The 24,018-nt window shown below is 46.2% G+C and overlaps 1 protein-coding gene across 1 annotated transcript; it reads right to left on the reverse strand.

Annotated features, from left to right (window-relative positions):
• Positions 1-300: 300 nt before the first annotated feature.
• On the reverse strand, positions 301-1,913 carry GSX2 (GS homeobox 2). Its single transcript, XM_059924101.1, has 2 exons — positions 1,340-1,913; positions 301-641 (listed from the first exon to the last, which is right to left on the reverse strand). Exons 1-2 carry the CDS (start codon positions 1,911-1,913, stop codon positions 301-303), a joined length of 915 nt encoding a protein of 304 aa, XP_059780084.1.
• Between the last annotated feature and the right edge of the window lie 22,105 nt (positions 1,914-24,018).

Genomic DNA, 24,018 nt, shown 5'->3' on the forward strand with positions numbered 1-24,018 from the left:
TTTAAACTTAAACCAACCCTGTTTTTTCTTTGTTATATGATGAGACTGAGTTGAATCTAGATTATTTACATTTAAAAAAAAATGATCTATAACTGCGAGTGGAGTCCCAAACAAATAGGTCAAGTAGGAGACAGGAGAAGTGTCAGGCCCCCGGCATGTAAGCCCCCAGGAATACTCGTCTCCACCTTCTCCAGGTGGAACCACCGAAAGGCCAAGGCTTTTGGCCCCTGGGTGCCTGCCGCGTCGCGTTGTGGTGGTGGGGTTACGGGAGCGTGTAGGGAGAGGTGGGGCAGCCCTCCCTCATAATGGGGAAATCTCCTTGTCATCGTTGGCCGAGACCGGCGACAAGGACTCCTCGTCCTCTGAGCGCGCGTAGTGCGCCTGGCTGCCGACGCACTTGCAGCCCGTGTGACTGTTCCTCTGCGTGCCCTTCCCTTCCTTCTTGTGCTTCACCCTGCGGTTCTGAAACCAGATTTTCACCTGCTTCTCTGACAGGTTCAGGTACGTGGCGATCTCGATCCTCCGGAGTCGAGACAAGTACATATTGGAAGAGAATTCCCGCTCCAGCTCCAGGAGCTGCGTGCTAGTGAACGCCGTCCTCATCCTCTTGCCATTGGGTACCTGGCTGGCGTCCGAACCCCCTGCAGACGGGCCAAGAGAGGGCAGAGAGGTAATTCTCGGGGGTGGATGTGGGGAGGCGCTCCCACCCCACGTGCCATCCCTTGGAAAGGATGCTCGCAAGGACTCACCCGTGAAGCTCAACCAAATACCTGTATCCATCTCTCACTCTTTCTCATTTCAAGACACATCGTTACTTAACCGGGAAGGACAGGGACGCCCAAAGCAAGTGAAGGCCTTTGATGTTCGGGACGTAAAGTCAGAGGATTAAAGTGGGGGGCGGGGGCGGGGTTACATTGTCCGGTCGTCTCCCTTCAAGCCTAGTGGAAAGGCAGGCAGGCTTAGCCCAAAGCAACGAAACCCTTTTAGCCAGCCTCGACGCCGGAATGCCACACTTAGGTACAAATACACCCACCCCAGACCTCAGTCAGTTAACCTCCGATTTCTCAGCCTTCAACTTCGAAGTCCCAAAGGCCCCGATGTTATGCAAGACTCGGGCACCAGATACCGGGAGTGAAGCGCATCAGGCTGCTTGGAGAGGCTGAGAAGGCTAACTCCCACCTTCGTGGAACTTCTGGGGACGACTCCACAGTTATACTAAAAAGCCCCTCCTCCCTCCTTACCCCTCCCCCAGGCTCCCACTTCATCCACTGAAGGCGGAAAGTTTGCTCCCGGGAGCCGGCAAGGCACCGCGCGCAGGTGCCCAGAAACCCGGCCCTACCCATGGTGAGGCAGTGGAATCTCCGCGGGTCCGCCACGTTGTAGGTGGTGGCGGTGCAGACAGGTGCGTGGTGCTGCGGGTGCCCCAAGGCCGCCGCGGCCGCCGCCGCTGCAGCCGCAGCCGCCGCCGCTGCAGCCGAGCCGGGCTGCTGGGGCTGGTGGTGGTGATGGTGGTGCTGCGGAGGGTGGTGGTGATGGTGCGCGTGGCTCACACGCGGGCAAAATTGTGCGTCCCCAGGACCCGAAGAGAACTGACTCTTGAGCAGGGGCAACGCCCCGGCGGCTGCCGCCGCCCCGCCACCCCCGGCCCCGGCACTCCCGGCCCCTGCGCTCCCGCCGCTGGAGCTCGCGGGCCCCCGAGGGGAGTGCAGGTGCGAAGTGACGCAGAGCGGGCAAACGCAGAACGCGCCGCTCTTGCGGGACGGGCAGCCCGTCCCGGACACGGACATCACCAACGGGGATGGCATGCCCAGCGGGATGAAGAAATCCGGCCCGGGGTGCGGCTCAGGAAGCGAGGGCGCGGGCCGTGAGGAGTCCTTGATGATGAGCGAGTCGACATAGAAGGAGCGCGACATGTCGCGAGGGGTGGGTGGCTGGAGGGCCCGGCCGGCCGTGGCGCCCCCTCCCCTCTCTTGTCCTGAGCTCTGCCCCGGGCGCGGCGCCGACGCAGGCGGTCAAGCCCTTGGGGACGCGGAGGTGTCGGCGTCTGGGCTGCGAACAAAGGGGTCCCTGGAGAGGGCTGGTCCTCACGTCCCCCGCCCGACGCCCAGGCTCCGGGATTTTATAGCCCCCACCCCGACACGTGATGCTGCGGAGTACCGCTCGGCTCAGGCTCCTCGGCAGCTCCCCACCCTCGGGATAGGCTGCCCGAGTCACAACAGAAGCGGCGAGGAGGGGCGGGTGCGCGGCGGGGAAGAATTCGGAGGAGGGGGATGGGGGAGACTTTGCAAAGTGTAGGTTTTGTTAATTTCGCGGGGAGGCCGGCCTCCTCCCCTTCTTTCTCCACGCTTTCCCGAGAAATCACAGAGCTGCGTCCTGCATCCCACCCCTCTCCCTAGCCTGGGCCCCAGCCCAACTCTTCCTCGCTTCCGGCCACAGATCTCACCAGGTGGGGACTTTGAGGCCTTTCCATATAGGAATGCCTAGTGCTCCTTGCTCTTCTGTGCCAGCCGCCGTGGATAAGGCACGGCATAGTGTGAAGCCTGCGGTTTAGAACAGGATTGTGTGGCGGTGGACTGGCAGGGACCCAGTCCCGGAGCGCAGCTTGGGACACGGACGGACACACACACAGAGTCCCCTAGCTTTTGAAACTGGCCAAGGTCATTCAGGTGGTTGGCTAGTGAGGGATCCGGGGGGCATAACAGAGAGGCCTCCCAGCTAAGAAGTGGAGCTTTTCATTCTGATGCTTGGGAAGTTCTAAAATGCCTTTGCACTTGGGGCCTTCTGGGGCCACTCAGATCAACGACCCTTCCTTGTGCCTCTTTCTAACCTGAAACCACCCCCCTCTTGGCAAAGAGAGACATTGAAGGTACGCTTTTGTCTTTCTCCGAGTGGTCCCACTGCTGCATTTCCAGACCAATCCTACAAACTCCATCCCAAGGACTTTGGGGAGAGGACCAAATCCCGGCCCTTCTGGAGACTGGGCAGGGGTTGAGGGAAGCCTTCGTTCTGGGTCCTGCTATCTCCTGCACCTTTGCATTTTACAGATCTTAGGCAGCTAGGAGGCTAACCAGGAAGCTCTCTCCCCTGTGCACGCCTTTTAAAGCCCATAAAGGTTGAAGGGAATTGAGTCACTCAGTGAATCCTGCCTCAGGATGGGAGAAGTGGCTTGGTAAAGGAAACCTCTCTGAGCGGCGGTGGAAGACTGGGTGCACCAGTGGCTGGTGAGCGAGGGCGGCTGCCCACCTAAGGGCTATTGATCTTACCGAGGAAGCAAGGCTGCAGAAGCGACAGCTTTCTCTTCTTTCCCCTTGTGGAAAATCTGGCTGGAGCAGGGAGGGTGAGCAACAGCTACAAGTCCAATTCTTTACCCCAGACAGCTAACTTCAGGCCTGAGATCACAGCGGTGCTAAGAAACTTGGGGACGGGACTCCCTCCACCTGTGAGAACCAAGGGCCCAGATCCTAGGGGAGCATCAGCTTCTCTGCTGGTGACACGGCTGTCTCTCTGTCCTCTCTCCTTTCCATCTCTGTGACCGTCTCTCTTGCCTGCTAGAGAAGTGTAATTGGGTTGTAGGGACGCCCCGCTCTGGGGAGCCCAGGATTTATGGATGGCAATTAAAGTTTTATGAATTGCAGCTGAGGCTGGTTATTGAGCTATTTGAATGTGATTAGAATTCAATTAGAAAGCGGTTAGTGGACGGTGGGTCTCCGGAGTGTAAACAGACAGCTATTCCAGAAATGTGCTAATCCAACATCTTGTGACAACAATTAAGGAGTCTCAGGGCTTAACTCAGGGCAGCTCAGCTGTAACTACTTTTGTACCACAAGGTTTGCTGCTGCAGCCATCGCAGGCGCTCAGCCTCAACCCAGCCTGCCTGGCCCAGCCCGCCCTCGCTCACAATGGGAGACTCCGGGCAGTTCCCAAATCATTCCAGCCTCAGAAAGAAAACTGGTAGCTCCACCATTGGGAGGTGCTTAATGGCAGGATGTTTGTATAGGCCTAAATTGTCCAAACAGGTGACATGACTTCCCTGTTGACTTTGCAAGTGTATATATACATTTCACTTAAAATTTTATATAATATATATTTATATGTATTTATTCACTTTGATCTGCAGTGGTTCTAGTTCTGATCTTGGGAAGAACTTCTATGCTAATGTGCTGGGAGTTGTGCTTATGTGAGGATCATTCTATTTTAGAGAATCCTAATTATGATGCTTGAGCATCTAACTCGATTTATGTCTGCCTACAGAAACCTCCGGTTGGTGTGCTGATGAATTTTGAGAAAAGTGAGAGGCCCATAGGGTTGCTTAGGACTGCGAGGGGAGTAGCGGCTTGGGGCCAGACTGAGGCTGAAAGCAGACCATGACCAAGAAGTTTGTCTATTAGGATACTCGGTTAACTGCTTGAGCCCACCAAGAGCAAGTATTTTGGGGTCACGTTCCACATTGGAGTCTCTTTTCTCAGACTCTTCTCTTTAGTTCTCTTTGGATCTCTCAGTCTCTCTCCCCACCCCACCGCCCTCTTTCCTCCACTCCAGCCCCGTCTTCAGAAGCTCCCCAACCCCGTGTGCCTTGCCATCTTTCCCCTGCCCATTGACCCTGTGGACAGCTTTGCGGCTGGCCCTGCCCAGACCTACCCTCCCCCGGGGCCTGCAGCACCTCCAACCCATTCGGAGCAGAAAGGGACCCTGGGCACACCATCGGCGTGCCCCCATGGTGCCCCCGCTAACACCCAATTTTATTTCTCAGTGATTCTGTCCGATAAAATTTCATCGTCCATTAAGTAATCCCTGAAATGAGAGCTCTTATGAGCCTATAATGAGCTCTAATTGCCACGACTCGGGGAGCCACGTGGAAGGATTTATTCGGTATTAAGCAGTTGGGTACAGAGTACAGGCTGTTACCTAAGCCATTACTTTCATAATTCAAGGAGAAAATTAGTTCTTTTAAAGGGGGGGGGAATCCTTTGATTTTTTTCCCCCTTTTGCTGGGGATGACAGAGGATGGCTTTGCTTTGTCTTTTATGATGTCACAAATGCGAAGGTAACACAAATTGTCCCCACCATCCCCCAGCCCTGCCCAGTCAGGACACCCCACCCTTACCCTCAACGGAGGAAAAAAAAAATCAAAGCAGTTCAGAGGCACCGCCTTCTTGCCTCTGGACTCTCCAGCCTGAGTTTGGATGAGCAGATTCCTGGCAGCCCAACCTTGAGATTCGAATTCTTGGATATACCTTTCAGAAAGTCTCCCAGTACTTTCCCCCATCTGGGATCACACTGGATCTGAACCCCACATTTTCCTCTTCCTTCTCTCTCTTCCTGTTTCTTTTCACAGGCAAAAACAGGGAAATAAAGGGCGTGGACTAAACATTACTTATTCAGCAACCCTAGAGCTCTGACCCACTGATGTGCTTACTGTTTTTCTCCGGCTGTAAGTCTTACTTTGCCCCTCCCTCTGCTCCCCCTAAAGCTTCGCCCCCTCCACCCCGAGTCCTTTTTTTCCCCTCTCAGTTTCAGCATTTGCCCACACGGTTCTCCCGCCCCAAAGGGAGGAGGCCTCGAGCAGGGCGGGACAGCCGGGAGTTGGCGGGGCCGCCTTGGATTTATTTGCTCCTCTTACATTGATTTCATATTAGTTTCCAAAGCAATGAATGATCTCAAAGCTGGGTTTTGTTAGCCGAACACAAACAGGAGACAGGACTTACTTGCCCCCAGCTCCCTTTAATGAGGTCATTATCAAAGCGTGAACAAGTCTATGAATGTTTTATTGAAAGCGCATCGTTAACTTGTATCCATCCTTTTCTCTGAGTGGCATTGTGATATTGCTGTCTGTGGCACATCTTACCCGATATAGCCAGAGATTTCCCCATTCTCTGTAACCAGGCAACCCTTTCTGAATACCCAAAAATTGAAAAGAACTGCTTAGTCTTCAAGAAAGTCCTCAATAATAGTGGAAAAGAACAAAGATCCAGGAGACAACAAAATGCCACAGGGGTGACTTTTCATGAGCAATTATCTCTCATTAATCAGAAGAACAGCTGCAATATTAATTTTCTCTCTTTCTTCCTCTCTTTTCACAGTCCCCAACATTTGAATAATCATAAATTTTGATTTTATGAAGGAGTCACATTTTCAGGGGCTAGAGGAAAGCAGCTACCTAGGTGAAGACAAGGAGAAAATGCTCTCATTTGATTTTTGTTGTTGTTGTTTGGGTAAAGCTGCCAACAAAGCAAAATGAAAAAAATATTTAAGTAAGAGAGAAAAATACCGGAGAAAATGGTCCTTCCCCTCCACCCCCTCCCTTCTTCTAGATGGTGGTTGAGAATCAGGACTCTTTTACCGCTCCCCCTTCGTTCCTCCCGCAGCTCAGACCCATTCCCCAGTTCTGCTCAGATCAGGGCGGAGCGAAATGTCCCGGCGTCTGGCGTGGGAGTTTCAGCCGGGTTTCTGCCCGTTTAAGTTGCAAACGTGAAGCCAAGCGTTGTCGATCTGACCAAAGAGACACTCTTTGGGTGTAACTTGCATTGTGGCCATCAAAAGCCCGCCAGCTTTGGATGAACCGAGACGTGCATTCAGCAGAGATGGGGGGCTCGCTCTCTTTTCAGGAGCCAGAGAGGCAATTGTTCACAGGATGTGTAGCCAGGGTGGAAAACGGGGGTCCCCAGATAAGGCTGTAACCTGCAAACGGGCTTGGGGGGAGTTAAAAGACTCTCATTAAAGCCGAGGCTGCAATTAGCAAATACACGCTTTTAGGAAACCCAAGCTCCTCTTGAAAAAGCGCGAGTTGGGATGAAAGAGGGGCAGTTGGGAGTCAGCCCTCACATTTCTGCTCTGGCTGAGCGGTGAGGGACTCAGGTCCTGGCTTCCCCTTCAGCTGCCCCAGTACTGTTACTTTTAATGCATGGTCGGGGGAGGCCGGTCCATGGAGAAGGCAGGCTGCGGGCCTTGGGCTCAGCCACCGCCGAGAAATGATCTTGCCTCTCCCCAGTGTTTATTCAGAACCGATGGGCCTTTGAGAAACCTGAATTCGCCTTTGTGCTCGCCACAGGCACAAGAGTTCAATTCGGCCCTCAGAGAGGAAGGGTGGGGGGGGAAGGTTCTGGGAAAGAAGTGAGGCGCTTGGCTGAGAATTTCAGGAACAGCCTTCTGAACAGAGTTTTGATGGCACCCAGTCCCTGCCACACAGCCTTTCTGCTCCCCCCTTCCCCTTAATTAATACTCGCCCAGTCCCAAATCCTTAAGCCTAACAAGGCATCCCTCCCCCACCCTTAAAGCTCCTCTCTGTCATCAGAATAAAATTTATTGAGCACCAACTCAGTGCCCAGCGTGTGCTAGGCGCTGCAGGGAGCAAGGCTGAAAAGGCCGAGACTGTATCCAATAGAATATTGTTTCACTTTACTAACAATGGTCTGAGGTGGGGAACAATTATCCGGATAATTGAAGCAAATGCTGCACCGCCCTCCTTCTCCCGTTCTCTTGGCACTTGCCATTTTTTAAAAAATCTACGTTTTTCAAAGTTGGTGGTTTTGGGTTAGAATCAGGGAGCTGGGAGTGTAAGGGGAGGGCTGAATTAGCACCAATTCTCCACTTCCCTTGGCCTAAGTTTGCTGAAAGCACTGGGCCTAAATAGCTGCTTAGTAATGGGATTCAAGACAGTTTTTTATATATAAAAAAAATTGTTACAAAAAAGAGAGTGAACCTTTATAATTTTTAGCAATCTGGCCTTTCTGGTGTTCAACCTTGGTCATCTACAAAAATCTCCTGGAGAGTACGGATGCCCTAGAGATTTTGATTTAATGGTTTGTGGCCAGAACACAACTTAAAAACAAAAAGCATGGGTCACTTTCTATGTGGTCCTGAAGGTGGTGAGAGTTGAGAAATAACAAATAAATTCTACCCTCATTTATCCAAGATAATAACCTTTCTGAGCCTCATTCAACAATTGAGAGTTGTTGAAAGTGTGTACTGAGTGCCTACTATATGCCAAGTTTGGTGCCAGGGAGTTCCCTTGCACAAGACCCGTCCCCCTGGGTGCTTCCTGTACGTCAAACGAATCGACAAATCAACTCAGATCTGGTGAATCACAAAAAGTCGTGTGAATATGAAAGTAAAGCCCTCAAGGCTCTGGGAGTGGATAAAGCCGAAGGCTGAAGTGACCTACCGGACAACTGGGTAGCCTCGGGCTGGGACGGGATGGCGGGGAGGGGATGGGGAATGTGTCGGGACACCGAAGGGTGCGCACAAAAGCCGAGAAGAGCTTCTCTTGGCTAACTGCAAGAACTGAAATGAGGCCAGGGAGACTGGTAGAAGAATCTCAGTTTCCGCATCTGCGAATTAGGAAAAACGCACGCAGCTCTCGAGTCTAGATAAATGAGGGTAGAAGAATTAGGGACTCCCTAGCACCCGGCCTGGTGCTTGGTAAGAGCTCGTGGCGTCTCTTGTTTTTGTTATTATCTGCGACCTGCAGCTCCATGGGTCCTGAGGCTTGGGAATGCGGTACCAGAGCCCCGGGTTTCCTAGTGAGTAACCAGGGAGCCGGAGCCTCTGCCCAATCCCTTCTCCGCCCCCGCAAAGGCTCCTCCGCAGCCTGGCGTCCGTACCCTAGAGCCACCCAGCCAGGCGTTTCTCTGGCCCTCGGTTTCTGGGCGTACCATCAACCTGGGCCTGCCGGGAGAACCTCGCCACCTCCCGTTCCCCACCCCCATCAAAGGCCTCGAGCTCCATCCTGCTAGTCCCCACTTGGGACTGCGCTCCAAATTTCAAGGCTCCTTTGGCCTGGAGAAACCTTCCAGCTTTGCTGACTTGTTTTACAGGGGAGGAAACAGGAGGGTATGAGAATCCTCATAGCCATCATTTCCCGAGCTCTCGTTATGTGCCGTGCCCTTAATCAGGAGCCTTTGCCCACAAAACCTCATTTAATTTGCATAACTGCCCTACCAGATAAAGCACTATTTTTATGGTTGTTTCTCTGATGAGAATCCCGTGTCTTATTGAAGTTCAAAGACTTATCCGAGGTCACAGAGCTAGAGATGACACAGCCAGGATTCAGGTCCTGTCTGTAGAATGCAGAAACCTGAAGTTTTAGGCACTAGGCGATACTATCTCCTCATAATATCTAGCATTTATTGAGCACCTACTATGTTTTTTAGAAACAATTTTTATTGGAGTATACTCGATTTACAATGTTGTGTTGGTTTCAGGTGTACAGCAAAGTGAATCAGTTATATATATGTATATATATATATATATATATATATATATATATATCCACTCTTTTTTAGATTCTTTTCCCATATAGGTCATTACAGAGTATTGAGTAGAGTTCCCTGTGCTATACAGTAGGTCCTTATTAGTTATCTATTTTATATATAGTAGTGGAGCACCTACCATGTGCCCGGCTATGAGTTAAGCCTTTAATGCATCATTTATTTCTAGCAATGACCCTGTGAGGTAGGTACTTTTATTATTTCTCATTTGTTTATTGTCCACTCCTTGGTTAATGTGGTTTTCCTATATATTAAAGATAACAAAGGCTAGTCTAATGTGGCCCATATGACAGAAAAGGCACAGACTGGAATTGGGATGAGACAGGGAATGTGACTTTTTTCTTTTTTTTTTTTTTTTTTTTTTTTTTTTAGAAATTCACGTTCTTTTATTTATTTATTTATGACTGTGTTGAGTCTTCGTTTCCGTGTGAGGGCTTTCTCTAGTTGCGGCAAGTGGGGACCACTCTTCATCGCGGTGCGCGGGCCTCTCACCATCGCGGCCTCTCTTGTTGCGGAGCACAGGCTCCAGACACGCAGGCTCAGTAATTGTGGCTCACGGGCCCAGTTGCTCCGCGGCATGCGGGATCCTCCCAGACCAGGGCTCGAACCCGTGTCCCCTGCACTGGCAGGCAGACTCTCAACCACTGCGCCACCAGGGAAGCCCAATGTGACTGTTTTTATTCACTTGCTCCCAGAACATAGTAAGTGTTGAAAGACATTTGGGCAGGTGAAAGCAACATCTTATTCTTTTACTTCAAAAGCCTTCATCATAATCAATATGTATGTCTGTAGGTTTATTTCAGTGCTGGTTGAGTACCTTCCCCAGTTGACTGCAAGCTGCACTGGGCAGAAACTGGGTCTGTTTGGTTTATTCGCCAGTGTATATAAAACGTCCAGCTTAGAGGTGACATATATTAGGAGTGGAATAAGTATTTACTGAATAACTAATACCTCATTTTACAGATAGGAAAAATGAGGCTCAGAGAGGTTATGCAACTTGTTCAAGGCCACACAGCTTAGAAATGGCAGAGGGAGAATTCAAACTGAGGACTTTCTAATGCTGACCCTGTCCCCCTTTTCACCCTAGCCCACAGCTTCCTGAGCTATGTCCTGTAGGTCACAGGGACTGAGCAAGGGGACAGGGCTGCTTGGCCAGGGGCTCTCCGAAATCCGTGCTCAGTCACTCCTCTCTCCAGGTCTGGGTGAAGCCGAGGGAGGCAGAAGTTGCAAGAGGCCCGCGAGGCCAATCCCTAGTTGGGGGTAAATAGGCTCTGAGATTTTGCCGCGCTCACCGCGTGCCTGCTCTTTCCCGGCGTTCTGGCTGCCACCGCGGGAGAACTGCAACCTACACCTGCCTGTGTCTGTCGCTCTCTCTGGGTCTCGGTCTCCCCCTGTCCCTGCCTAGCGTTTCTTACTGGAAAACGCAGCGGCTCTAAGAGATCTCATTGAACCCACAGCCTGAAAACGGTTCCATCAGCAACAGCCCCCAAACTCCAAGCACACCTGCGGCACTCACGCTCGGCTCAGCGTCCTCGCTGTGGCAGATGCGCAAGCGCGAGCGTGAGTGCAGGGCGGGGGAACCGAGTGCGATTCTGTGTGTGCGCAAGAGCGTGTGAAAAGTGTGTGAGACAGCGAGGGGGTGAGCGTGCGTGAACGTGAGAATGAGTGCATGCGGGAGGGTGTGTATGATGTGAATGTGTATATCAGCAAGTGTGTGAAGAGGTGAAGAGTGAATATGAGTAGCGTGTGCATGTGTGTAAGTGTAAAAGTGAAGAGTGTAGGTGTTTAGGAGTTTGAGTGGGGGGTTGTAAGCATCAGTGTGCGTGTGACTATAGGAGTGTGTGCATATATGAATGTGAGAATTAGGCTGAGTGTGTGAGAGTGTATGAGTGGACGTGTGAATGTGAGTGTGTGAGAAGCGTGGGGTCCCATGAGTGTGTGCGCTTGTGGAAGCAGGTGTGTGTGCGGGCCTGCCAGGGTGTCTGTGAAGAGTGTGACTGGGGAGTGTGCGCGTTTGAGTACGAGTGTGGACGTGGAAGAGAGCGTGTGTGCGCGTGTATGTGTGTGTGTGTCTGAGAGAGAAGCTGGCATTTGAGAGTGCGTGCGTGCGTGGGGTGGGTGCGCGGGGCGTGGCTCCTCCCGCGGGCCGGGCCTCTTGGCTGCTCGCTCCTGCTTACGCAGCGGGCATCCACCGCAAGGCAAGCCCTCTGTCTGCCTGGGGCCTTGGAACCTGCGACCTCGGGGAGGGAGGTGGTGGCGGGGGAGGAGGGGACCTCACGTTGAAAATTGGACGTGCTAAGCGGGCGGCGCTCTGGAGCAATGGCTCCTGGAGTCCCCTCCTTTTCTGCCGCCAGTTTTCTTCTCTCCCATCTGGATCGTCTTTCCATCCATTTTCTCAGTGAGCATTTATGGAGTGCCTACAGTATGCCAGGCTCTGCTTTAGGCCGCTGGGGAAACCAGGAGAACAAGATAGCTTAGGTCTCACTCATCGTGGAGTTTTCACAGGGCTTTCTGTTCATGGGTAACTACTTTGCCAAATGCTGATGATACAAACATAAATTTTGGCCTGTGCCCTCAAGCAGAAGGGCTTATAAGACAGACAGTGATAGCAATGAGACAATGCACTGTAGTAAGGGCGTGTGCATTCCGGCTCCATCCCAGCCTCAACCCTTTCACTGCACTATTGAGCTTGGGCATAGGGTTAGGAGGTCCTGGGTGTGAATCTCCCCTCCTTTGACAATGAAAATAATAATGACCCTTCTCATAGGGTGGCTGTGGGTGTTAAATGAGTTGTTATGACAAACGTGGGAAAATGCCTGGTGCATGGTTAGCCCTCAATATATACAAGCTATGATGATGGCGATGATGGTGTTCCCCAGGCCTGATGGAATGTGGGAGAAGGGGAGATGCTGTGTTTGTGGGCTACAAGTTTAAGAGATTATCCATGGATTTAAATTAAATTAATCTGTGTATGTTTATACTGCATTCCTCTCTAGAATCAGGCTGTAAGTATCAGATACTTGGTCTTCATTCTTCTCTAGTGACTTCTCCTCCTGAACCAATGGTATCAATAGTGCTGTTGTCAAGAGGAAATGGAAAAGTATTGAGGGAAGACAGCGAGACTCTACAGGAGCCAAATGTTCTTTCAGGCGGCCTTAGAAGCATTTTGAGTCCACTCAGGTACCATTAAAGTGAAAGGGAATATTTTCACAGTGACACAAAATGCGTGCTGTAATTTAAACTTGTGAGCAAGATTTCCGATGAAATATGACATAGGAAATATGTTTCCTGATTAGCCATGTACCTCCCTGGAACAAGATACTGTATAAACAATTGCAGGACATAATTTTTTTTTTTAAAGAAGGCTGTCTTATTAAGATTCTTTTTTTTTTTTTTGATGTTCTAACTAGGATGACAAAATAATTTTATTTTAAACCAAAAAGATCATGTTTCAAAGATTGAATTTCCTTACTGAGACTTTTTTCAAGAGAAAATAAAACAGAAAGAAATCTTGAAAAGTGCGAGAATTGTTTGCAACATCTAGGTTCTCGAATTCAGCAGCTGAAAAGGAATTTTGCCATTATCCTGCTGGCCCATCTCATGTTACAACCAGAGAAACTGATGTCTGGGGAGATGAATGGTCAGTCCCTTTAGCAGTCACCAAGTAGTCACAATTTTATCCACAATTTTACATTTGCAGGAAGAATTCCTGCAACTAGGAGGGAAAAATGAGGAGGAGTTCCAGCTCCCTTCCATATGGGCACATCTCTGTTGCTGGCAACTCTATCTTCTGGCAGGTCAGAACCAAACTTTTGGACTCTTCCTGACTCCTCTCTTTCCCTCTGTACATTTACTCCATTGGAAAGTCCTGATGGCTCTACCTTTAAAAATATCCAGAACTTTACCACTCTCGACACTCCCACCACTGTCACACTGGTCCACATCACAGTCTAGTCTCCTGACTGGGCTTTTTCCTCCTATACTTGCCTCTATAGTCTGTTCTCAACCCAGCAGCTAGAAGATCCTCTAAAAACAGAAGTCAAATCAGGTCAGAGCGAAAACCGAATATATTACAATGGCCAAAAAGGCCCTCCATGATCTGGCCATGTCTATCTCTCTGACCCCCTCTTCTCCTATTGACCTACTCGCTTGCTCTACTTTCCTTGCTTGTCTGGCCCTCTCTTGCACTGGCCTTCCCCTCTGGTGAGAATTCTTCCCCACAAGCTCACTTCCTCACCTTCTGGTCTTCCCTCAAATGTCATTTTCTCACTATTTTAAAAATACCAAAGCCCTTACTGTGCCCTCTGTACTCCCAGCCCCCTCACCATGCTCTGTTTTGTTCTCCCATAGCACTTACCACTTTCCAGCATACTCTATAATGTATAATGTGTACTGTGTTTGTGTGTTTATTGTCAGAATCTCCCTGCTAGACTGAAAGCTCCTGGAGGATATTTATGTCCATTGGGGTCACTGAGAACAGTAGGTGCTCAATCAGTACTAAGTACAGGATTGAAAGAAGAATGCCAGTGTTCTGGGTAGATGCCTAACCACAACTCTATCTTACCTCTGCATAGCATTTTGGAGTTTACAAAGAATATGTTGTAAATATGTCTTAAATATTTTGTGTCATTAGATCTCACAATTAATATAAGCTAGACAGGATTTTTTTTTTTCCAACTGTTATTTCCACAGTGAGGTATTCACAGGTTAAAGGACTTGTCCAAATCAGATGCAGGACTAGGATCTAAATCAGAGTGTCTTTTTGGGTGGGAGACACTTGGCTCAATGAGGAAAACTAATAGGTTACTGGTTCACTGTGGGTCCCTCTAAAATCTGGCCCCAGGTTGAAGGCTGGGGTCCTCCCTCTACTGTCTGTCTTTAGTATTATGTAGCTGCTCAAGCCCCAGCTAAATGAGTGGTGCTTGGGGGAACATAACACAATGGCCACATCCTCTTGTGTTTATAATTTGCACAGGGTTGAAAACAAGAGATATTGTCTTGTTAGCTCGAGCTCATTTGGAGTCTGCCCGGAATCTCTGGACTTGGCTGGATGCCCTACCTTGTCTGACTTGCTCTGGGCAAACCAACATACTGTCTTAGTCAGTGTATTATAGTTCCTTCCTCATGTTTGGTTTCTCTGTCAGTCCATCAGATTTAGCTGATGAGCTCATTGACTGCAAACTGATTTAGCAAGACAATGTCCCTCATTCTCTGGGCATACACAGCACCACTGTCTTCCCAGATATTATGAAAAATTGACATCTCCTTTTGAGAGCATTGATACCTCAATAGCCATTCATCAATAACTGGTGTTAGAGCAACAATTAATTATATCGAACTCTAAAATCAGTAAAAGAAAAAGTAATGTGATTCACAAAATAGATGTAAATATAAAATTACCAATTCTGAACAAATTTTTAAAGATAGTACTTTTTCCTCAAAGATGTTCACGTGTAGTAAAATAAATGACAGTTGCTTCTTTGTTATCCCTCGAATGGCATAAATTGTTACTTTTTTATGTGAATGGGGAAAATTAAAACATTTCGAGACAAGAAAAGGAAAAGAACAATTTAATTGTTTATTGAAATATTAATTCAATGTTTGGTTATTCACAGATTATCGCCATGCCATCTCCATTTAGAATTTAATACATGTCTCAGTTATACACTGTTTTTCAGTTCCAGGTGCTCTACGGCAACAGAGATGTTAATTATGAATGCAGAAGGCATAGTTCAGAAAGGAACAACGGCAGCCAAAATTAACCGCATCATTGCTGTTCTAAAAGGGGCTTTTTACCTGAGCTTTTTCTGAGATCAGGCAAGTTAATGGAGTTCCAAACAATGTACCTAATAAAGATCACAATACCATTTATGTTGGCCAGAGAATGACCCCTACCCAGACAGGACTCTTGGTGTATTTAGTTGTAAACACAAGACAAAGCATGTCAGAATAATGGCCAATTTTAAATATAAGGTCTAGGCCATATTGCTAGAGGAACTTCTGGAAATAGAGCTACAGTTGCTATTAAAATTCAGTTCAGTTCAACTCACCATTATTTACTGAGTGCCTACTTGTGCTAGGTGCTAGGGTAACAAAGATGGCCAGAATCTAACCACAACCCTTGATGAATTCTAATGGAATGCAACAATCTATGAAACCATGGAGAAGAGAGCCATTCTTTCTTCTAGCTGGCATCAGGGATTCTGGGATTGGGCCTTGAACTGTTTGTAGGACATGCTCAGCTTCAAAACAACACAACACCACCACAACAGCAGTGACAGAAGAGACTTTTAGGCCAAAGGTCTGCTAGTGAGCACAGGCCTAGAAGGTGGATGTCTGTTATGTGGAGGTGGAATGGCTGCACGCAGCAGGGAGAAACAGCAAGGGCTGCTGAGCGCTAGAAAGGGAACAGTCTGAGTGGCAAGTGAAGTACTATGAGATACCTCTATATTAGATGGACAGTCATTGAAGGTGCTAAGCAGAAAATTGCAATGATTATATTGTAATCATTGTAAAGGGTGGATTGGAAAAGAGAGAAACCAGAGGCAGTTAAAGTCTTAAAGTCCAGTCCTGAGATGAAGAGGGTCACATTAATCAGTGGTGGCAGGAAAGGAGAAGGGAGGATAAATTCAAGAGTCATTTGGAAGAGAGCACCAACAGTCCTTGGTTACTAATTAGATGGAATGTGGGTACAGAAAGAGAAATGAATGAGTCAGTGGGGAATTTGGATTTCTAGCTCAGGTGTCTGTGTTAATGATGATGGTATTAACAAACATAGTGGTTACAGATGGAAGATAAGCAGTTTTTCATTGTTTCAGGTGGGCTTGTGGATGGAGTGGGTCGAAGAGGAAGAAGAAAAAGTATTTGGTTTTAAACATTTTGAGTTGTAAGTACTTTTGGAACAGTCACGGGGAAATTTTTTATGTATAGTAGTAGTTGGAAAAATGGATCTGAACTTAAGAGAAATTAGGGCTGGAAGTAAAAATGGCATCAGTTGGACTTCCCTGGTGGTGCAGTGGTTAAGAATCCACCTGCCAATGCAGGGAACACAGGTTCGAGCCCTGGTCCGGGAAGATCCCACATGCCGCAGAGCAACTAAGCCCATGCGCCACAACTACTGAGCCTGCGCTCTAGAGCCTGTGAGCCACAACTACTGAGCCTGCGTGCCACAACTACTGAAGACCCCACACCTAGAGCCCATGCTCTGCAACAAGAGAAGCCACCGCAATGAGAAGCCCAAGAGTAGCCCCCGTAACCCCCGCTCGCCGCAACTAGAGAAAGCCCGCGCGCAGCAACGAAGACCCAATGCAGCCATAAATAAATAAATAAATAAATAAATAAATAAATAAATAAATGGCATCAGTCTACAGTATTTAATCTGTATTCGAATAATAGTTGCAGCGTTAAGATAAGATGAAATTACTGAGGGTTGAGGTGATGGTTAGGACGGTGGTCAGGAAAGGCCTGAAGGTCTGATGGGTATAGTGCCCACCAGAGTAATTGGCACATAGTATTTAACATATTTGTTGAAAGCTGACTCTGTTCCAGAGTCTCACTTCCCTGCTCTCAGGAACTGTACAATCTCTTGGTCAGTCTATCTAGGGGTAATCAAGTCCTTACCACTTGACAATGGGACTGGAATACAGTAGATTTGGAAACTAAATCAAGGTTGTTAAGGTGGCTTGGTGGGAATTTGGGATTCGAGTTCGAAATAGCCTCCTTTAGCCAACCAGGTGCCTTAGAAAGTTGGCCTGAGCACTCTTTCTTCATCCCAACCCATCTAATAGAGACAGAGTGAAGTAGGGAAATCTTAATGTAGTATTCAGATACCCTGCCTTGTTTCCTTTCCAAAAGACTTCCTTTTCCATGTGGACCTTAGACATTTTCTGACTGATACAACTTTATCTCTGAAGGGCCTATTGCCAACTTAGCATGCCAAGGACTCAGCAAGTAGGGCAGTCAGATGTTTATGGCTTGGTCCTAAGCAACAGCATTGCTCAGATTCGCAGTGTGAGTCACAATCCTAAGTGACTGCTCCAGGTCACAAGATGTTTGTGTTTCGTGAACGACTTCAAGTGCTTGCAAAATGGTCTGTCGTATCCACCTCCAGAAAGAAGGTTGCTCATCTCTGAGACCCCAGGTAGATGGAAAAAGCAGGGAGAAATGGTAAATCAATGCATATACATTATCACCATTTATCTATCATCAGCTATAACTTTTAATTTATTTTCCATCCATCACCTTGTTACCTATCTAATTGCCCTCATCCTAGTACATTCTGGACCAGCATCTCTGCTTTAAGCAGGCAGGCCTGTACGTGGTCCACAGCACACAGAGCTCCATGTCTGGGGCTTCCTACTGACATCTTTACCCACTTAAAGTGCTTCTACCCTGTTCTTCTACCTTTTTCTTCCTAATGGTGAAAACACAAATCATCTAAAATTCCTCAGTGTTTACATGTATAGTAACTATAAGTTTTATCTCTACATAGTGTATACTGGGGCCTAATTTCTCAGGATCTGTTTATGCAGATGCTAATCTTTCAAGAGCAATATCTTATAGCCTAGCCCTCAGCATCATCTAGAGAGACAGTTGAGTTAAATGAACTATTCAACTAAGCCAGTTTGAAGTTTCTTAGATGATGAGAATAATAATGATAATAACTATCATTTATTGTGTCTGCTATGCCAGACTAAGCATTTTGCCATATTACTACATTTGACTGAGTGAGGAGGGTATCATCCTCGTTTTACAGACGAGGAAACTGAAGTTCAGAGAGGTTAATTTGCCTGAGGTCACATGATTAGTAAAGAGCAGAACCTGGATTCAAACCCATGTCTGAGACTCTGCAGTTCAAAATCTTGCCAAAGCACCGTATTTTTAGTGTTCATTTTTAATTTTTTAAATTTTATTTATTTATTTATTTATTTTTAGTGTTCATTTTTTAAAGAACAAAAATAGTTTCTGGTATTTTCTTTATCTCTTTACATTCCTCCTTGTACAGGGCTGTGTATTGACCATTGTAATTAAATGGGCTTTTGTAAGGTTGCAGGAACACATGGATACCCAATTTCCCTCAGCTGACTGAGTGTTTTGGTAAGGATAGACAGGGAGGTAAAGGAAAGTAGGATATGTCTCGGCAACTGCAAAGCCAGACCTCATGGAGAATTGGAAAAATCATTCCTTCTTATGCCCATTTCCTCAGAAGGGGAACTTAGAGATTTATGGATCCTTCCTCCCTTTGAGAACAAAGTTTGCTGATGTTCAGATAAAAGGCCCTTCATTAGAAACCAGTTCCTTCATTAACTCAACAAATATTTATTGAATGCTTACTGTATGTCAAGCAGTCTTCATGGCACCAGGGAAAAGAACACAGGTAAAGTTTTCTCCTAATGGGGCTTATGTTCTAACAGTTCCTTATATTAAGTTTTAGGGGTATGCTGATAAATCTCATGGGACTGGTCTCTTCTTAATGCTTATTCTTCAGGTTTGGAGTCTTCTTCATTTTCAAGATTATACTTGAATTAAGAAGTAGGTATAAGTCAATATTTTCCAAATTTATTTATAGTGGACAGCAATTAGTTATTTCTACAGCATTGGCAGTGTTTTTGTTTCAGCCTTGGAATTCCAGGGAAGCTGACACTATTTATGGCTCCAAAGAGGAAAATATGATCTAGGCTAAGCCAATCAGTATATGTTATCCCTTGCATAATGATCGGGTTGGTAAACAGCCTGTGACCCGAGAGGATCCAATAAAAGCAAATCTCAGAACTTTTGGTGGTGGTGGGGCAGGGTGGTGGAGTTTAAGAACACCGATCCTCTCTCATGCTCTGGAGAGTGTGATGTGTAAATATGAGGGCTGGATCTGCTGCAGTCATTTTGCAGAGAAGAGGAAGAATATAACACACAGATATAAACAGAGTTCAGAAATGGAGCTTGAGGCCTGATCACATTGTACCTTTCCTGCCCCACCTCTAGATTTTATCAGTGAAGTCAACAAATGTCTACTTACTGAGACAGTTTGAATTCAGTTTTGAAGGAAGGAAAGAAGGAAGAGAAAAACACTTATCTTCTCCCTTTTTTTTTTTTTCTAGAAGCATTTCACAGGACTAGATTGTCTCAGAGTAAAACATTGGGAAATGCTGATCTTGACAGTTGATGGCTATTAGCCAAAGTCCTAGACAGGATAAAATACGCATCCCTTTGATCAAGATCTTTCCAAGTTTTAAGAAATATCTTTATACCCACTGTTATGTAGTCTAAGTGCAAAGAGATGTTCTTAAATGCAGATCTTAAAAAATGGCATGTGGTTTAAATTTTTAACATGGTTTTTCAATGAGTGATTAAAACGTCTCTGAGATATTAGTTAAGGAAAAGAAGGGAGAAAAAAAGAGGTCCCTGTGATTATGATCAAAGGAAAGAAACACTATATCTCAGGGGAAAGAAAATATAGAAAAGTTGGAAGAAAACAAAAGGCAGGGATAAACAGTTTTCTACAAAGAGAATTTTTTTTTAAATAAGTAAATAAATTTATTTATTTATTTATTTATTTTTAGCTGCGTTGGGCCTTCGTTGCTGCACACAGGCTTTCTCTAGTTGTGGCGAGCCGGAGATACTCTTCATTGCAGTGCGCAGGCTTCTCATTGCGGTGGCTTCTCTTGTTGCAGAGCACGGGCTCTAGGCGCGCGGGCTTCAGTAGTTGTGGCTCGCAGGCTCTAGGGTGCAGGCTCAAGCAGTTGTGGCGCATGGGCTTAGTTGCTATGCGGCATGTGGGATCTTCCCAGACCAGGGCTCTAAACCCATGTCCCCTGCATTGGCAGGCAGATTCTTAACCACTGCGCCACCAGGGAAGTCTGCAAAGGGAAGTTTTAATGCTAACCTGGAAGAGAAAGGGTACAGTAAAATTTCTAAGTTTGTATAATTTAATGTCATGTAGGAAAATATAAAGATAATAGTTACTAAATCATAAAACTCTCTTAAGATTGAGTGTCCAGGACTTCCCTGGTGGTGCAGTGGTTAAGAATCCGCCTGCCAATGCAGGCCCTAGAGTGTAGATGGGTCTGAATGGGCCTTGATTTAGTCAACAGTCATGCTCTAATCATGAATGATCAGTTGTTCTATGATACTAACAAAAATGATCCCCTGCTTGTGTGACATGCCCTTAAACAACAGGTCCTCATGGTTAGAGGTGGGTGGCAGGAGGGCTGCTGTGGGAATGAAGTTACAGGGACCTGACAGACGGAGGGCAGAGTGGGACTCTGGACCAAAGTGAAATCACTTCTAAGGTGAGCAGGAGCCACAACAGCCCAGCAAGGACATTTGGAGGAAGCATCTCCGTGTAGACGAACCTCTCACAGGCTAATCACTATGCTAATCCACAGCAAAATAATCTGTCCATTCCTTAGATGATACATACATTGCCTCCTCAATGCGCCTCTTGTAGGCAATGTGAGCTGTTTGCTTGAATCTCAGAAAAGAATAAAGTCAAGTTGACTGTTTCTTCCAGTTCTGCCATTGAATTTTAAGTTGCCAGGCGACTGTGTAGGTCTGAATGGATGACTACTCAAAAACCGCTCCACTGTCCCACAGTATGGCTTTGCTCAGAATGGCAAGGAGGGAGAAAGACTGGAAGAGAAAAATGGTTGCAGTATCTTCTTGTATTTCTTTAGGGCTTTATGGGTGCTCAGAACATGATCCAGCATGGTGAATTATTTCTGCAGAGGCAGCTAGGAAGCAGTATTATCTTCATTCTCTAGATAAGGGAATTGAAGGAAGATAATTTAGAGTAGGTTGATTGCAATGCAGCATGAAAATGTATATCTCCTACTCTTTATTCTAGTATTCTCTCCACCCTGATTAAAATACCATCATCATCATTAATCATAACAACTAACCCTTAGAGTACTTATCATTCTTTACATGTATTATCTCATTTAATCATCCCAACAACTCTGTGCAGTAAGTACTATAATTAATTCTACTGCACAGATAAGGGTAACAAGTATTGAGTCAACCAAGCTTCCTGTTTCTTTTTTTTTTTTTTTAAGTCTCTCCCTACAGGTATACATCTTAAGAATTGACTGATGATTTTTCTTCTTTTTTAAATTAATTAATTTATTTATTTATTTATGGCTGTGTTGGGTCTCCGTTTCTGCGCGAGGGCTTTCTCCAGTTGCGGCAAGTGGGGGCCACTCTTTGTCGCGGTGCGCGGGCCTCTCACTATCGCGGCCTCTCTTGCTGCGGAGCACAGGCTCCAGGCAGGCTCAGTAGTTGTGGCTCAGGGGCCCAGTTGCTACGCGGCATGTGGGATCTTCCCAGACCAGGGCTCGAACTCGTGTCCCCTGCATTGGCAGGCAGACTCTCAACCACTGCGCCACCAGGGAAGCCCCTTCCTGTTTCTTAAATATCATTCTGGGATTGCTAAGTGTTTGGCGAGGTAAAGAGCTTTTTTATAACCCCTCAGCAATTCCTCATTAAGTTGCATAAAAATGGTTAGCCTCATTTTCTCATTAAGTTTTTATTTTTTCCTTCTTATCTTCCCTTCCTTGTGGTGGAAACTTATCCACAGAAACAAAAGGAGTCTTAGGTCTTCCTTGTATCTCTGCCTTTTAAGAGCCAGTTGAACTTGAGTAACTCATTTAATTTCAGTTTCCTCTGATATTTATAGAATGGGAATAATATCCCTCTGTTTATTTCATTGGAGTGTTGTGAGGGTCAGATGAGACATTCTAAATGAAAATGTTTATAAAATGATAAGCACTATGGAAACATTGTTATAAATATTGTTTCTACTTATAGGTGGTCTTTTTTCTTTGCCTTTTTTTTTCCCTTATTTTTCTGAAGAAATTCATTGCATTCTTCTACATGTTCATATCCAAATGTCTTCCTAATGGTTCAGTTGACTACAACACAAAAGATAATAGCCAGATTTCTGAAGAAGTTCACTTAGAACTATTTTATTCCTCCAGGTTCAAGCTATTCCAACAATGATAAGGTGCGTTTAATATTTGGAACCTCCAGATTACCTCACAGTGCATTATGTTTTCAAAGGACACATTGGTGTCTTTAAATATATCAAGTACAGAGTTACTAGATGATTTCCCAAAGCCTAAAATTATTCATGCATCTCCTTAAGTGCTTAACATCACTAGGATCAACATAATGTCTTGGGTATTAAAGCTCTAAAGTTCACTTACTTGAGAGAATTTGTTCTTTACAATTTTAGTTCCATATGAAAGTAACTCAGGTTTTAAGAAGAGGTTGAATCATACTAGCCAATGAGAGTAGAAAAGAAAGAAATTTCAAAGTATGAATGTAAAAAGCAGATATTCAGAAAGAAAATAATATGAGAAAATATTGTAAGAAAAAAGTAGGTATGAGTGAAAACACAACATTGTAAGGCCATTGTGTATGTGCTGGGGGTGGGGCTGAGCAACAAGAAAGAGAGAGAGAGAGAGAGAGAACAAAAGCAAGTTCTCTCCTAAGTTCCCATGTGAAGCTGGGTGCTGCCTAAGCTCAATCACGTGAGAAGTCCAGCACGATTAGAACTATTAAATCCAACTCTTCCCTGTACCATGTTCAAAGAAGTGTAGAAACATCTCAGCGTTGGTGAGTAGGAAGGCCATTGGCTCCCAGTGAGAGTTCCAAAAGGGTAGAGAATAGGTTTCACCATACCCACAGTTCAGGAGCAAAAGTTGGTTGTGTCCCTCAACCTTAAAGGTGAAGCCCAGCAATGCAAAAGTGGTATACTAAGTGTCTATATAAGTTAAGTATGACACTATGGCAATGTACAGAGGTGTAAAACAAAACAACTTAACTAAAAAAGATACCAAACAAACTTTTATACATGGACACACACACATCTTCCCAAAAATTTAAAAATTAATAGTTTAATCAAGTTATTGAATCTGTTTTTCTTTGTCTTTCTACAGTTTCTACTAGGATTAAGAAGGAAGTGTTAGTCTCTTTATCTACTGACTTGGCTGTAATAATCATGTATTACAACATAACAGATTACCCCAAAACTTAGTTGCTTAATACAACAGTAGACAATTGTTATTTCTGACAGTTTCTGTGGATTAGGAATTGTTGGTCTGGCACAGGTCCTCTCATACTGTTGCAGTCAGGTTGTTAGCTGGAGCTGCAGCCATCTGAAGGCTTGACTAGGATGGCTCACTCACAGGAGTGGTGGGAGGCCTCAGTTCCTCTCTTGTGAGCCTTCCTGTAGAGTTGTTTGAGTGTCTTCATGACATGGCTACTAGCTTCCCCCAGAGCGAGTGATTTAAGAGAGTAAGGTGAATGCTGCCATGTCTTTTATAACCTAGCCTCAGAAATCACATACTGTCACTTTCACAATCCTGTTGGTCGCACATGTCAGCTCTATTCAATGTGGGAGGGACTGCAGGAGGGTGTGAATACCAGATGATGAGGCTCATTAGGGATCATCCTGGAGGCTGGCTATCATACTAGTCAAATCACACTATTTCTGGTTCTGAGCCCCAAATAATAAAATGGCTATTGACCCAACAAAGCTGATAAGAGGCATATACAGCCTCTGAAAAGAGTCAGGAACTTGAAACTACCTTCTTGGAGGAAAAATGATTGAAGTAAGTGGGCATGTTTAGCTCAAAGAAAAAATTTTGGGTGGAGATATCTTCACTTATTTGAAGGACTGTCACATAGAAGAAAGAGTAAACTTGATTTATGTCTCCCCAGAGATTGGAAAGAGAATTAATGGATGAAGATATATTGA

The sequence above is a fragment of the Balaenoptera ricei genome, chromosome 5 (assembly GCF_028023285.1).
Source record: "Balaenoptera ricei isolate mBalRic1 chromosome 5, mBalRic1.hap2, whole genome shotgun sequence".
NCBI classification, from domain to species: Eukaryota; Metazoa; Chordata; class Mammalia; order Artiodactyla; family Balaenopteridae; genus Balaenoptera; species Balaenoptera ricei.

Coding starts and splice junctions, on each gene's coding strand:
- GSX2 (XM_059924101.1), bottom strand. CDS start 1,913: ATGTCGCGCTCCTTCTATGTCGACTCGCTCATCATCAAGGACTCCTCA. Junction 642..1,339: donor ATTCCACTGCCTCACCATGG/GTAGGGCCGGGT, acceptor GCCCGTCTGCAG/GGGGTTCGGACGCCAGCCAG.